Here is a 15,246-nt window from a genome sequence, read left to right as displayed (position 1 = left end):
CAGCCATGGTAAAGGTTATAGTCATAGAATTAGGAATGACACTACTGGTCATTTGAATGTGATTTCTCTGGGTAAAGATGAAGTAACTCTGGCTGACGTGGTGTTGGTGCTGCTTGTGAACAGGGGAGCTGTCTGATGACTGGGAGCAGGCTGAAAATCCTCAGGGAGAAATCTACTTCATTGACCACAAAACACAACGAATGTCCTGGCTCGACCCGCGTGTGGACGCTCGCCTCAGTAAGTATCCTCTGGACCGCAACCCCCCCCGTCCCCCCCCTCCAAATCACTACCTGATCAACCCTCCAACCCAACCAACCGATCAACCCCATTCACCCTTAAAGCCCCCTGATCACACACTAGCACTGAACTAATCAAACTGTGCACCTTGATCCATCATACCTGACCCTTGACCCCTTAACTCTGTGCCCCCTAGGGGCAGAGCTTTGCCTGTGAGAAGCTACAGTGCCTCCTAAAAGTATTCATACCCCTTGACTCGAGAGCCAGGAGGGTGGACTATGAACTCTGGTCAGTCTCGGCAGCATCACCAGTTGGACTACTAACGGGGTCTCCCAGGACTAATAACAGGGGTCTGATAACAGAAGCCAGGCCGGGGGTCTGATGACTGGGGCCAGGCCGGGGGTCTGATGACTGGGGCCAGGCCGGGGGTCTGATGACTGGGGCCAGAATGATATGATAGGGAAGTGTCCAGGGAGCCTCTCTTCTCATCACGTTCCTCACCCAGATACTAGGTTATCTGTGGAGCTCCAACTCGCCACAAAACCCTGTCAGGTCCCTAGAGAGATGTGGCAGGAGACCGACCCAGGCAGAACACTGTCAGGTCCCTAGAGAGATGTGGCAGGAGACCGACCCAGGCAGATGCCTGTCAGGTCCCTAGAGAGATGTGGCAGGAGACCGACCCAGGCAGAACCCTGTCAGGTCCCTAGAGAGATGTGGCAAGAGACCGAGCCAGGCAGAACCCTGTCAGGTCCCTAGAGAGATGTGGCAAGAGACCGAGCCAGGCAGAACCCTGTCAGGTCCCTAGAGAGATGTGGCAGGAGACCGACCCAGGCAAAACTGCGGAGGAGAATTTAAGTGGTGTTTCACTGGTATCAGATTCAACCGTGTTCATTGTTTTCAACCTGGAGACTGATTTAAACCACTAGGAGTGGAACGTATCGTAGGGCCCTATAAAACGCCCTAATTTCGTTCAGTTTTCCTACGTTGCCTCATCAGACGGATGAAGGAAAACACAAATACTGATGCATTAGGTCTTATCTTCTTCTTAATTCATATTAATACATTTTCCTAATAAGTTTCAATACGTTTTTTTTGTATATTGTTGGATTTTGTGATTCTGCCCGCGTTCTCCACATCACAGATTTTATAGGGCCACTATATCAACACTACATTACTCTGTTACCCGTGACAAAAAAAAATCATTTTGATGAATATGGAAAACATTAACTTATAGTTCATGTTATTATGCCTTTTTTACAAGAGTTTTAGGCCAGACTTGTGACTCCCTCTCTCCCCCAGCCAGCCGCCCAAACAGGGTTCCTGTTGCACAAGAGGTTGTCCTCTGAGACTGCCTGTGCGTGAGAAGAGTGTGAGCACTCCTGCCTGCCTGGCCCCCGACCACAGTCCACACACATATGCATGCATACACAAACTCTGTCCCCCTTAAATATGTCACTCTGACATGAACTCCCTCAGCTCTCTTATCAAATGTAATGCACACTGACAGATATTAACTGGTGGACTGTGTGTTGGGGAGCTCTGTGTGTGTTGGGGAGCTCTCTCTGTGTGTGTTGGGGACCTCTCTCTGTGTGTGTTGGGGACCTCTCTGTGTGTGTTGGGGACCTCTCTCTGTGTGTGTTGGGGACCTCTCTCTGTGTGTGTTGGGGACCTCTCTCTGTGTGTGTTGGGGACCTCTCTCTGTGTGTGTTGGGGACCTCTCTCTGTGTGTGTGTGGGGGACCTCTCTGTGTGTGTGTGGGGGACCTCTCTGTGTGTGTGTGTGTTGGGGACCTCTCTGTGTGTGTGTGTGTTGGGGACCTCTCTCTGTGTGTGTGTTGGGGACCTCTCTGTGTGTGTGTGTGTTGGGGACCTCTCTCTGTGTGTGTGGGGGGACCTCTCTCTGTGTGTGTGGGGGGACCTCTCTCTGTGTGTGTGGGGGGACCTCTCTCTGTGTGTGTGGGGGGACCTCTCTCTGTGTGTGTGGGGGGACCTCTCTCTGTGTGTGTGTGGGGGACCTCTCTCTGTGTGTGTTGGGGAGCTTTTGTTTCGAACAGGGGATGTTGTAGGTTTTAGTGCGTTGCAGATTTTCGAGACTGGAAGTGTTTCTCAGTTTTTCCAGTTCTTTTTTTTCTTCCTCTGACCCTGTTGGACAGCTGTTTCTGGGAAGTAAACGAAACAAGAAGGTCTTTGTTGGCAGAGCATCCCCACTAAGACTTAGTACTTACTGTCTCCCCCCTTCTCCCTTTCCTGCTCAACTTCTCTCTCTCGCTCTCTCTCTCGCTCGCTCTCTCTCTCTCTCTCTCGCTCTCTCTCTCGCTCTCTCTCTCGCTCTCTCTCTCTCTCTGCTCTTTCCCTTACCCCAACTTCTCTCTCTCTGCTGATATCGTGACTGGGAGCTGTGAGGGGTTGCTGGCTCGTCGCCTTGTTGCTCTAATCTATCTCATCATGTGTTTTCCATCATGGTAGTCGGTCGGTTTAACACCCGGTGCTAGCCTTGAAGAGGAGGGTGGGGAGAGTAAGTCGAGGAGAGTTTGGAGATGGTAAGGAGGAGGTGGGGTAAGAGGTGGAGGATAAGAGTGTGGGAGGGAGAGGAGAAGAGAAGGGTGTGGGGGAACAGAAGGTTGTATAGGAGTGTTATTTTACTTGTGGCTGAGGCCGTGTGGAGCTCTGCACATCTGGCCAGACTGCAGTCTGTTTTCTGCAGCCCCAATCTGCACTCTCTGATAGGGTGTGTCCTGCCGTGTCCCAGACCCGACCCTAAAGATTCTGCTCTGTGTGTTTCTGTGTGCAGTTGCATGCATACCATCTGTCTGTTTGGCCCCTATCCAAACCTAATGCCTCTACTCTGGCTAATTGTTTTTATAAAAACAAGGAATAATTCCATATTCCCATCATCTATTGGATGTGTTTGAATATCTTATATCTTTTTTAAAACCTTTATTTAACGAGGCAAGTCAGTTAAGAACAATTCTTATTTACAATGACGGCCTAGGAACAGTGGGTTAACTGCCTTGTTCAAGGGGCAGAACGACCTTGTCAGCTCAGGGATTCGATCCAGTAACCTTTCTGTTACTGGCCCAACGTTCTAACCACTAGGCTACCTGCCCAACGCTCTAACCACTAGGCTACCTGCTCTAACCACTAGGCTACCTGCTCTAACCACTAGGCCACCTGCCCAATGTTCTAACCACTAGGCTACCTGCCCAACGCTCTAACCACTAGGCTACCTGCTCTAACCACTAGGCCACCTGCCCAACGTTCTAACCACTAGGCTACCTGCCCAACGCTCTAACCACTAGGCTACCTGCTCTAACCACTAGGCTACCTGCTCTAACCTAGGCTACCTGCCCAACGCTCTAACCACTAGGCTACCTGCTCTAACCACTTGGCTACCTGCTCTAACCACTAGGCTACCTACTCAACGCTCTAACCACTAGGCTACCTACTCAACGCTCTAACCACTAGGCTACCTGCCCAACCCTCTAACCACTAGGCTACCTGCCCAACGCTCTAACCACTAGCTACCTGCTCTAACCACTAGGCTACCTGCTCTAACCACTAGGCTACCTGCCCAACGCTCTAACCACTAGGCTACCTGCTCTAACCACTAGGCTACCTGCTCTAACCACTAGGCTACCTGCTCTAACCACTAGGCTACCTGCTCTAACCACTAGGCTACCTGCTCTAACCACTAGGCTACCTGCCCAACGCTCTAACCACTAGCTACCTGCTCTAACCACTAGCTACCTGCTCTAACCACTAGGCTACCTGCTCTAACCACTAGGCTACCTGCTCTAACCACTAGGCTACCTGCTCAACGCTCTAACCACTAGGCTACCTGCTCTAACCACTAGGCTACCTGCTCTAACCACTAGGCTACCTGCTCTAACCACTAGGCTACCTGCTCTAACCACTAGGCTACCTGCTCTAACCACTAGGCTACCTGCTCTAACCACTAGGCTACCTGCTCTAACCACTAGGCTACCTGCTCTAACCACTAGGCTACCTGCTCTAACTACCAGGCTACCTGCTCTAACCACTAGGCTACCTGCCCAACGCTCTAACCACTAGGCTACCTGCCCAACGCTCTAACCACTAGGCTACCTGCCCAACGCTCTAACCACTAGGCTACCTGCCCAACGCTCTAACCACTAGGCTACCTGCCCAACGCTCTAACCACTAGGCTACCTGCCCAACGCTCTAACCACTAGGCTACCTGCCCAATGCTCTAACCACTAGGCTACCTGCTCTAACCACTAGGCTACCTGCCCAATGCTCTAACCACTAGGTTACCTGCTCTAACCACTAGGCTACCTGCCCAACGCTCTAACTACTAGGCTACCTGCCGCCCCTATGGTGGTTTCCTGTACGGGTCAATGTTTATTGGGATGAGTCTTGTCCTGCAGGTAGACCTGACCGATTTACACTAGATGGGCCAGCTGTAAAGTCAAAATTGGCTCTTTTGTAAAAATTTATGAAAACAAACATTTGCACTTTGGTCTTCATTTAAGGTTAGGGTTAGGCATTATGGTTAGCAGTGTGGTTAAAGTTAGGTTTAAAATCAGATTTAGTTTTTACTTTGTGTCTGTGCCAGCTAGTGACAACTCTGCAGAGCTTCCTCCAGAATAACCTGCGTTTCCTGTCTGCTCCCATCACCAAACATGGAGACTGTTGCAACTAACAGCTTTGTATCCAAAATGGCCGTGCATTGAGCCTCTGGGAATTACATCATTGAGTTTAATAGGAAGATCACGGATGGGTATTTTCCCAAATTGTGAAGTACGTTATGTAACAATAAGGGGCTCTGTGGAAAACCTTGTGGTCCACAAATGTGTTGCTTTATAGAAAAGGTGAAATCATAAATTGCATGACAGCTATGCCTATAATAGTTTTTCTCCCTGTATTATGTCCAACCCCCCCCCCCCCCCCCCCCCCCCCCCCCACGTTGAGGGTAGGTAATCTATGTAGGTTCCTTTGCTCTTCATCCAGACTTCAAGTCCAGCTGACAGATGGGGAGAGAGACACACTGAACTGCCAAGGAAAGAGGGGGAGGGAGAAGAGGGGAGGCAAAGGACTGTGAGATGGAGGGAAAGGGAGAGGGCAAAGGACTGTGAGATGGAGGGAAAGGGAGAGGGCAAAGGACTGTGAGATGGAGGGAAAGGGAGAGGGCAAACCGATGTCCTGAGAGGGGGAAAGGGTCTCTGCAGTGAAATCACCAGACTGTCTGCTTTCTGTACCATGTGCCTTTTTAGCTCCACATTTAGTTATTTATGCAATTTTAGTTGTTCTAGAAACGTACAAACGCTGGGCTGTATGTTTAGATTTATATTACATTGTAAGGCTGCATGATGGGACTCTAATGATTATTTGAAAAAAGTCACATGAAAGGCATGAGTTCTGCTCATGTTTCTTACACAGGCTGTACACACTTCATCAGTCTGTCATTCACAATTTGACAAGCACTTGATAATCTCCCCCGTCAGACTATTCTCAATTAAATCTGGTCTTTATTTAGCCTACTAATATGTGTGGAATCATTTTTTAATTCAGAATGGCCCACAAAATCAACACCCATGGCCTCTAATTATAATTGGAGGAAGCGTTTCCTGCGGTTACGTTTTTTTAATATGCTATCTAGGCTACACCGGTTGTGTAAAAAAATATAGCAGCATGAGAACTGGGATCCTCTTTTAAATAGTGGCCAGTTATAAGAAGACGTTTGACTAGGCTCTGTAGGCTATGTGCTCTCCAACCCTGTTCCAGGGGTCCTAGATAGGGACCAGATACCAGATACCATGGGACTCCCGTGGGACCCGACACAGAAGTGTGCGGCGTGATCGGAATGGTTCATGCTGCGGGCGGGCAGCGGTTGGTCAGAAAGAATAATTTGGGATTAAATATTATTTTAGTGATTTCATGATGGTTGTGATTTCATAATGGTTGTAAATGCGTTACATAATGGTTGTAAATGCGTTGTGAATTGTTATAAAACCACTTGTCTATCACATGAATTCCTTGCTTTTATTCTGTCTGCTTGTGTCTCCTCTAACTGGGGCTCACTGGATCACGCGCCTGCTTCAAACAGTAGTGGTGGCAAAAACTATTCTCCGATGTGATTTGAGTTTGTGATGAATTCTAAAATCAGTCGTCAGCTTGAGGTTCCCACTGGAAACTATGCTGTTAATCATATTCTAAAGGCAATGAAACAATGGCTTGTGATTGGGCGCTAGTCAGCCTATCAGAAGCCTTTTTCTTACTGACAGTTCAAGTTTTTAGATGATTTTGGAAAGTTTACAAAGTGAACTCGTCCCTGTCCCCCAAAAAATGTATTCTGTCTTGCAGGGACTTTTTGTCTGTGCTGCTTCAAATTAGTTTGTTTACGCTGGAGTTTGTTTAAATAAAATGACTTTATTCAAAACAGCAAATGTCTTATGAAAACATGCACTCATTGGATGTTGGCACAAAATAAAAACCTGCGGGCGCCGTCTGAAATCTTGCGGGGGCGGGCGGGCAATGTACCAAAACATGGGTCCCGCGCAGATCTCAGTCTAAGGCTTATAGGCTAGGGTTTAGAGTTATTTGGCTACTTCAGTTGTGATGTGAACCTTATCAAAACATATAGGCCTATAGGTTAGGCTAAATGTTACATGATTTGCCCTTGTCGGGCATGATTCACAAGTGTATTCTCACCCATCAGATTATTCTCAATTCAATCTTGTCTTTACATACAGTGTCTTCAGAAAGTCACACCCCTTGACCTTTTCCACATTTTGTTGTTACAGCCTGAATTTAACATGAATTAAATTGAGATTTTGTCACTGTACACACAATACCTCATAATGTCAAAGTGAAATTATGTTTACAAATTCAGTAAAGATAAAATGTCTTGTAATTTATTCAAATCTTTGTTATGTCAAGCCTCTAAGTTCAGGAGTAAAAATGTACTTAACAAGTCACAAGTTGCATGGACTCACTCTGTGTGCAATAATAGTGTTTAACATGATATTTGAATCACTACCCAATCTCTGTACTCTACACATTCAATTATCAGTAAGGTCCCTCAGTCGAGCAGTGAATTTAACAGATTCAACTACGAAGACCAGGGAGTATTTCCAGTGGTTTGCAAAGAAGGGCACCTATTGGTAGATCCTCCTTCCAAAATCAGTTGCCGGAGAGGAAGGAAATCGCTAAGGGATTTCACCATGAGGCCAAACAGTTAGAGTTGAATGGCTGTGATAGGAGATGACTGAGGATGGATCAACAAACATTTTAGTTACTCTACAATACTAACCTAAATGACAGAAGGAAACCTGTACAGAATTTAAATATTCCAAAACATGCAGCCTGTTTGCAAATAAACTATTTTGTCCTCGATACAATACATTATGTTTGGGGCAAATCTATGTTGGAGGGTCTAGGTATAGAGTAGCCAACAGGAGGAGGGTCTAGGTATAGAGTAGCCAACAGGAGGAGGGTCTAGGTATAGAGTAGCCAACAGGCGAAGGGACTAGTAAACTACCTGTTGGGGCAGGCAGAAATGTCAGAGTGGAAGACCAGGAAATATGAGATGCAGGGGGTGGGGTGTACAGACCCCAGAGCTGTGCTACTGGGACTGGTGTGGGCTCGGCTCACACTGGAGCTTGTAATGGGGGGTGGGTGAACCGTCTGGGCGACTTTGTAGATTGGTGTGGCTGCAAGGGGATTCTGTGTGTTCACACTGAATTTGAGTCGGACATGAGGGGCTAGCTATATGCTAATTATTAACGACCGCTGGTAACAAAGACAGTCCATTTTACTGCTTGATAATGATTTAATAGTCTTCAGTAGAATGATCTGATGATTACCTGGCTGAAGACTGTAGTCATGTCCCCAAATCAATGCTCTCTGATTTTGTTTAGTTTTTCTAAAACCAACCGTACTGGCCCCTTTTTTTTAGCTGTTTGGAATAACCAAGTCTAGATGATATTGCTGGGGGTTAGTCTAATCTGACCATCTGCTTTCTTTTAAACACAGCAGCAGTAGTCTATCCATGTTACTGGTGTGCTTTTAGAGTACGTGGCTGGGACTCTGTTTACAGTGAGAGCTTGGTCAGGTTATTTGAGTGTTTTGGCAGACTGTGTAATCTCTGTTCACTGTTTACATCTGAAGTAGTATTGGTGTGTGTGTTTGTAGGGTCACGCAATTTTGGATGACAGTAAAGCTTCCCAGTCAAAGGTTTGCGCATAAATCGACAATTTTTTTGATGCTTTTGTTTGTCTTGGTTTCTTCCGCAGGTATTTTTTCCGGTTGTTCGTGCACTACTTTTTTTTCAGGGTAGCCGAAGTCCACAACCCCTTCGTCATTTTATGCATATTTTTTTCACTAGAGAAATACTGCACCAAACATCTTAGTTTGGTGTAAAAGTACTCGACTAAAACGTCAAATTAATGAAAGATTTCTTGATTTATCTTGGAATAATTCAGACAATTTTGAGGAACGGTTTCTGGCTATGTTGCTACGGTGGCTCAAGAGGGGAAAAAACAACACTAATGTTGGCGAAGGTCTTTAGGGAGTATGCGAGCACAGACCTTGGCTTTGCGTGTTCTTGCTACGGTCACCGTAACCGTTCGAAAAGTACACATTACATTTTTATTTTAAAGTGCACATTTTCTCCTCACCTCCTCACCATTCATGATTTGAAGTGCAATCAACCATTTTAGATGGAAAATAATAAAAGCAAACCTTATAATAATTAGCGTAAAAACAATAAATAAATCGTTCCATGTCGGTAATTACATTTACGAATGCGTGCGACTGTTTTTAGTCTTTGCTGTAATATTGGCTTTAAAAATAAAACTTACAAGAGATTTATTTAGTGTTTATGTTGTTCCAAACAGTCAGAGAAAATCGTGTAATCTAACAACAGCTGTTTGGCACACATAATATGCACTTTTTCTTGATCTCCAGTATTTTCTACAACTAGTCACATGTATTCCATATATCTGACTTTCCCCGTTTTCGACTTTTTGTCACGTCCTCCGCGTCCGCTTTGCTGTCATGTTATGATGTTCGGAGTTGTTATAACCAATTTATTGATGTGATTATGATATGCTATAGGTCAGGCCCTATTGGTTGCGTGCATGCGATGCTTACATGTGTCCACGTAATGACAGCAAGGTTTAAGGGAATAGGGAATGTTTTCCCTTAAACAAATGAGAGATTTCGGTAACAGAACTTTTTCAGTCAGAAATGGCTGTCATTATGTGGCAGCTTCAGCAACATGGACAGCACCATAAACACTGATGTTCTGTGGTGGTTTCTGCAGCAGGGAGGAGAGAGAGACGACGGGTGCTAGTCAGTCACTCTGTCTTTTTTAGTTTAACACAGCGCAGTCTGAGCCCGGCTCGGCACGGCACAATCAAATCAATCGCTGTCGGACTCCCGCTAGTCATTTGTGTGTCCTTAATTATTTCATCAAACAGTGCGCTTAAAGCATCAGACAAGCTCAGTGCATATAGTTGATTTGATTAGAACACACAGGATGTGTCTATATGGAAAAATACAGGTTTTACCATTTCTACCAATCGATTGGTTGAGAGAACAGACAACTCGGTCGACCCAAAGATTTATTTTAGCCGGTCAGACCGTCCTACATAATACAACACCTTGTTTCAGCAAGGAGCTACAAAGTTTTCATCACGTTGTTAAGAGTCCATGTTACCACAGAAACTTAATCAATCTTCAGTCAGCTGGGTGATCCATCTCTACACTGACACACTATCTGGACTCTGGCTCTTTCCCAGAGCAGTGGTGTGAAAAGAGGTGATGTGGAACTAGTGAGCTGAGCTCAGTTTTCAGAATCAGCTCCTGTTCACCTGATTGACTAGACCTGTAGTAGTACTGTGTACATATCAGCACAGTCAGACTATGGCATTACTATCAGTCTTAAACAAAATAAGAGACTTAAAGCCTCTCACCTTTTTTGTCTCTGTTCTCCACTGGAATTGTTTTCTAGCCCTGATAACAACCCTCTCCCTTCTCTCTTTCTCTCTTTCCATAGTGATGTCCCAACACCACCACCAGCAGCACCTGCAACACACCCAGCAGCAGCCCCAACAGGCCCAGGCCTTGGGTTCGCCTGGCTCCCTCCCCCAGCAGCAGAGCTCTCAGGCTGGGATGATGAGTCTGTCCAGCCCCCTGGGCGTGGTTGTCAGTGCCCAGCAGAAGATAAGGCTGCAGCGCATCCAGCTGGAGAGAGAGAGGATCCAGAGACGCCAGGAGGAGCTCATGAGACAGGTGAGGCAGTCTAGCCCTTCATTAAAAGGCCTTCATCGCTAGGCCTTCATCGCTAGGCCTTCAATGCTAGCCCTCAATGGTTTGCTGCTCAATCCTAGAGTATTTACCCGTTATTTAGGCAGGGGAATTCTCATTGAGACCAACGTCTCTTTTGCATTACTAAAGAGACTGCAGAAGGAGACCCTGCTTTATTCTCAGACCTCCAGTCCACGTCTTAACGCTGTTCTGTTTATCCCACACCTACAACTCTCCGGAGACTGTCAGGAGAGACCTGATACATACCCCTAATCAATCCTGCTCTCCTCTTTTCCTCTTAGAGAGACACCTAGACCCGATTTTACATTTTAAAAAATGTATTCAGGCTAAACCCACACTAGCATGTATGCATACACACACACACACGTTTTGTTCTATCCTCGTGGGGACCTAAAATTAATTTCCATTCAAAATCTTATTTTCTTTACCAAAACCCTAAACTTAACCCCTAACCCTAATTATAACCCTATCCCCTAAGCTTAAACGAGGAACATTTTTCTTGTTTTACTATCCTTTTGGGTATTTTAGGTCCCTACAAGGATAGAAGAACCAGCATACACACAGGCCACAAGCCAGCACATCACGTGCCTCCTCCGAGCACAATGAGAAAAAAGGTTTCCCAGAAGACTCTCAGAAAGACAGCAAATGGATCTCTTAGTTGGACAGTAGATTGGTTTTGAGTGCAGGCTTTGGGCCTATGACTTTGGGGGGGTAAACATTAGCTCCCACTAGTGGCCGAAAGGGGTAGCTACCAGCTACTCTATTCTGTTAATCATCTACTTACAGGAAGGCAGGCTCACATAGAGAGAGAGAGAGATGCACACCGGCTGTAAAAACACTGCTTTGTTCAGAAGCAGATTCTGTTATGAACTCAGCAAATGTTTCTCAAGTGATGCGGCTATGGAACCCTGACCTGTCCACCGAACGTGCTACCTCTCCCAGACCTGCTGTTTTCAACTCTCTAGAGACAGCAGGAGCGGTAGAGATACTCTTAATGATCGGCTATGAAAAGCCAACTGACATTTACTCCTGATTATTATTTGACCATGCTGGTCATTTATGAACATTTGAACATCTTGGCCATGTTCTGTTATAATCTCCACCCGGCACAGCCAGAAGAGGACTGGCCACCCCTCATAGCCTGGTTCCTCACTAGGTTTCTTCCTAGGTTTTGGCCTTTCTAGGGAGTTTTTCCTAGCCACCGTGCTTCTACACCTGCATTGCTTGCTGTTTGGGGTTTTAGGCTGGGTTTCTGTACAGCACTTCAAGATATTAGCTGATGTACGAAGGGCTATATAAAATAAACTTGATTTGATTTTGATTGATGTAGCACACAATGTGTTCCTGGACAATAAGTGATGTAGCACACAATGTGTTCCTGGACAATAATGAACATAGTTTCAGTAATCTTGAATCTCTCTTCTCACCCCTCTTCTCACCCCTCTTCTCTCTCCTCTTCTCTCTCCTCTCCGCTCCCCCTCCTCTTCTCGCTCCCCCTCCCCTCTTCTCGCTCCCCGTCCTCTCCTCCCCTCTTCTCGCTCCCCCTCCTCCCCTCTTCTCGCTCCCCCTCCTCCCCTCTTCTCGCTCCCCCTCCTCTCCTCCCCTCTTCTCTCTCCCCCTCCTCTCCTCCCCTCTTCTCACTCCCCTTCCTCCCCTCTTCTCACTCCCCCTCCTCTCCTCCCCTCTTCTCACTCCCCCTCCTCTCCTCCCCTCTTCTCTCTCCCCCTCCTCTCCCCTCTTCTCTCCCCTCTTCTCTCTCCTCTCTCCCCCTCCTCCTCCCCTCTTCTCGCTCCCTCTTCTCGCTCCCTCTTCTCTCTCCCCTCTTCTCTCTCCCTCTTCTCGCTCCCTCCTCCCCCCCTCCTCTCCCTCCCCCCTGCTGCCTATTGCTTCCCCCTAGGAGGTGGCACTGTGTAGACAGCTCCCTGTGGACTCTGAAAGCATGGCACCAGCGCCCACTCCCGGTGGCAACCCTGCCCAGCCCATGACCCAGGGCAACATGCCCACCAACGGATCTGACCCCTTCCTGAACAGGCATGTGCACTCCTGACTCAATTCAAATCAAAGGGCCTTATTGGCATGGGAAACGTATGTTAACATTTCCAAAGCAAGTGAAGTAGTATAATAAGCAAAGGTGAAATAAACTATCAAAAATTAACAGTAAACATTACATTCACAGAATTTCCAAAATAATAAAGTAATTTCAAATGTCATATTATGACTATATACAGTGTTGTAATGATGTGCTTCTGTTTCTTCTCATCTGTCTCCCTCTCTCTCTCTTATTCCCCTCATTCTCCCTTCTTTCTCAACACCCCCTCTCCCTCTCTCCCTCGTCTCCTTCTTCTCTCAGCCTGGTTATTAGACGGGATCAGTTTATTAATACGTTCTTTTCCTTCCTCTGTGATCCACAGTGGTCACTTCCAGCATTCCCGGGAGCAGAGCACAGACAGTGGCCTGGGGCTGGGCTGTTACAGCATCCCCACCACCCCAGAGGACTTCCTTAATAACATGGAGGAGATGGACACAGGTAGTACGCTTTATCCCGACGTCTCTCTCACCTTCTTGTTCTCTCGCTCTCAAATTCAAGCTGCTTTATTGGCATGAAAAACATTGTGTCAATTTTGCCAAGGCAACAATGTATTTAATAATCATTGTAATAAAAATAATGAACAATAATACAAATAAAAAACAACAACAAAATGGTAAGTCAATAGTAGAAATATAACAAATAATAGTGACGATAAAAGGCTAAACATGGAAAATGGAACTGTCATCCTCATCATTACACCACTACCACTACCATTACTACTACCACCCCTGCTACCATCACCATTACTACTACTACCACCATCACCATTACTACTACCACTACCATTACTACTACCACTACCATTACTACTACCACCCCTGCTACCATCACCATTACTACTACTACCATCACCATTACTACTACCACTACCATTACTACTACCACTACCATTACTACTACCACCCCTGCTACCATCACCATTACTACTACCATCACCATTACTACTACCACCCCTGCTACCATCACCATTACTACTACCACCCCTGCTACCATCACCATTACTACTACTACCATCACCATTACTACTACCACCCCCGCTACCATTACTACCACTACCATTACTACTACCACCCCTGCTACCATCACCATTACTACTACTACCATCACCATTACTACTACCACCCCCGCTACCACTACCATTACTACCACTACCATTACTACTACCACCCCTGCTACCATCACCATTACTACCACTACCATCACCATTACTACTACCATCACCATTACTACTACCACCCCCGCTACCACTACCATTACTACCACTACCATTACTACTACCACCCCTGCTACCATCACCATTACTACCACTACCATCACCATTACTACCACTACCATCACCATTACTACTACCACTACCATTACTACTACCACTACCATCACCATTACCACTACCATTACTACTACCACCCCTGCTACCACTACCATTACTACTACCATCACCATTACTACTATCATCACCATTACTACCATTACTACCACCACCGTCACCATTACTACCACCACCGTCACCATTACTACCACCACCGTCACCATTACTACTACCACCACCATTACCATTACTACTACTACCACCATCACCATTGCTACCACCACCATTACTACCACCACCGTCACCATTACTACTACCAACACCATCACCATTACTACTACCACCATCACCATTACTACCACCACCATTACTACCACCATCACCATTACTACCACCATTACTACTACTACTACCATCACCATTACTACCACCACCATTACCACCACCATCACCATTACCATCACCATTACTACCACCATTACTACTACTACCATCACCATTACTACCACCACCATTACCACCACCATCACCATTACTACCACCACCATTACCACCACCATCACCATTACTGCCACCACCATTACTACCACCACCGTCACCATTACTACCACCGTCACCATTACTACCACCATCACCATTACTACTACTACCACCATCACCATTACTACTACTACCACCATCACCATTACTACTACCACCATTACTACTACTACTACCATCACCATTACTACCACCACCATTACCACCACCATCACCATTACTACTACCACCATCACCATTACTACTACTACCATCACCATTACTACTACTACTACCATCACCATTACTACTACTACTACCATCACCATTACTACTACTACTACCATCACCATTACTACTACTACTACCATCACCATTACTACTACTACTACCATCACCATTACTACTACTACTACCATCACCATTACTACTACTACTACCATCACCATTACTACTACTACCATCACCATTACTACTACTACCATCACCATTACAACAACCACCATCACCATTGCTACAACCACCATCACCATTACTACTACTACCACCATTACTACTACTACCACCATTACTACTACTACCACCATCACCATTACTACTACCACCATCACCATTACTACTACCACCATCACCATTACTACTACCATCACCATTACTACTACCACTACCATTACTACTACCATCACCATTACTACCACCACTACCATTACTACCACTACCATTACTACTACCACTACCATTACTACTACCACCCCTGCTACCATCACCATTACTACCACTAC

The 15,246-nt window shown here is 46.1% G+C and overlaps 1 protein-coding gene across 3 annotated transcripts in view; it reads left to right on the top strand.

The window, feature by feature from the left end:
• Positions 1–15,246, top strand: part of wwtr1 (WW domain containing transcription regulator 1) — a 63,941-nt gene that overhangs the window by 44,025 nt on the left and 4,670 nt on the right. The window contains exons 3-6 of one of the 3 annotated variants that reach the window (XM_039002948.1): positions 124–237; positions 10,276–10,511; positions 12,445–12,578; positions 12,959–13,074. In XM_039002948.1, the coding sequence (XP_038858876.1) occupies positions 124–237; positions 10,276–10,511; positions 12,445–12,578; positions 12,959–13,074 (600 nt within the window). The remainder of the gene's footprint in view (positions 1–123; positions 238–10,275; positions 10,512–12,444; positions 12,579–12,958; positions 13,075–15,246) is intronic. The other 2 variants (XM_039002950.1, XM_039002951.1) reach the window with 2 other exon arrangements.

This window comes from Salvelinus namaycush, chromosome 10, assembly GCF_016432855.1.
Source record: "Salvelinus namaycush isolate Seneca chromosome 10, SaNama_1.0, whole genome shotgun sequence".
NCBI classification, from domain to species: domain Eukaryota; kingdom Metazoa; phylum Chordata; class Actinopteri; order Salmoniformes; family Salmonidae; genus Salvelinus; species Salvelinus namaycush.
Note: the sequence above shows the minus strand (reverse complement) of the source record. Positions and strands in the feature narration are given on the sequence as shown.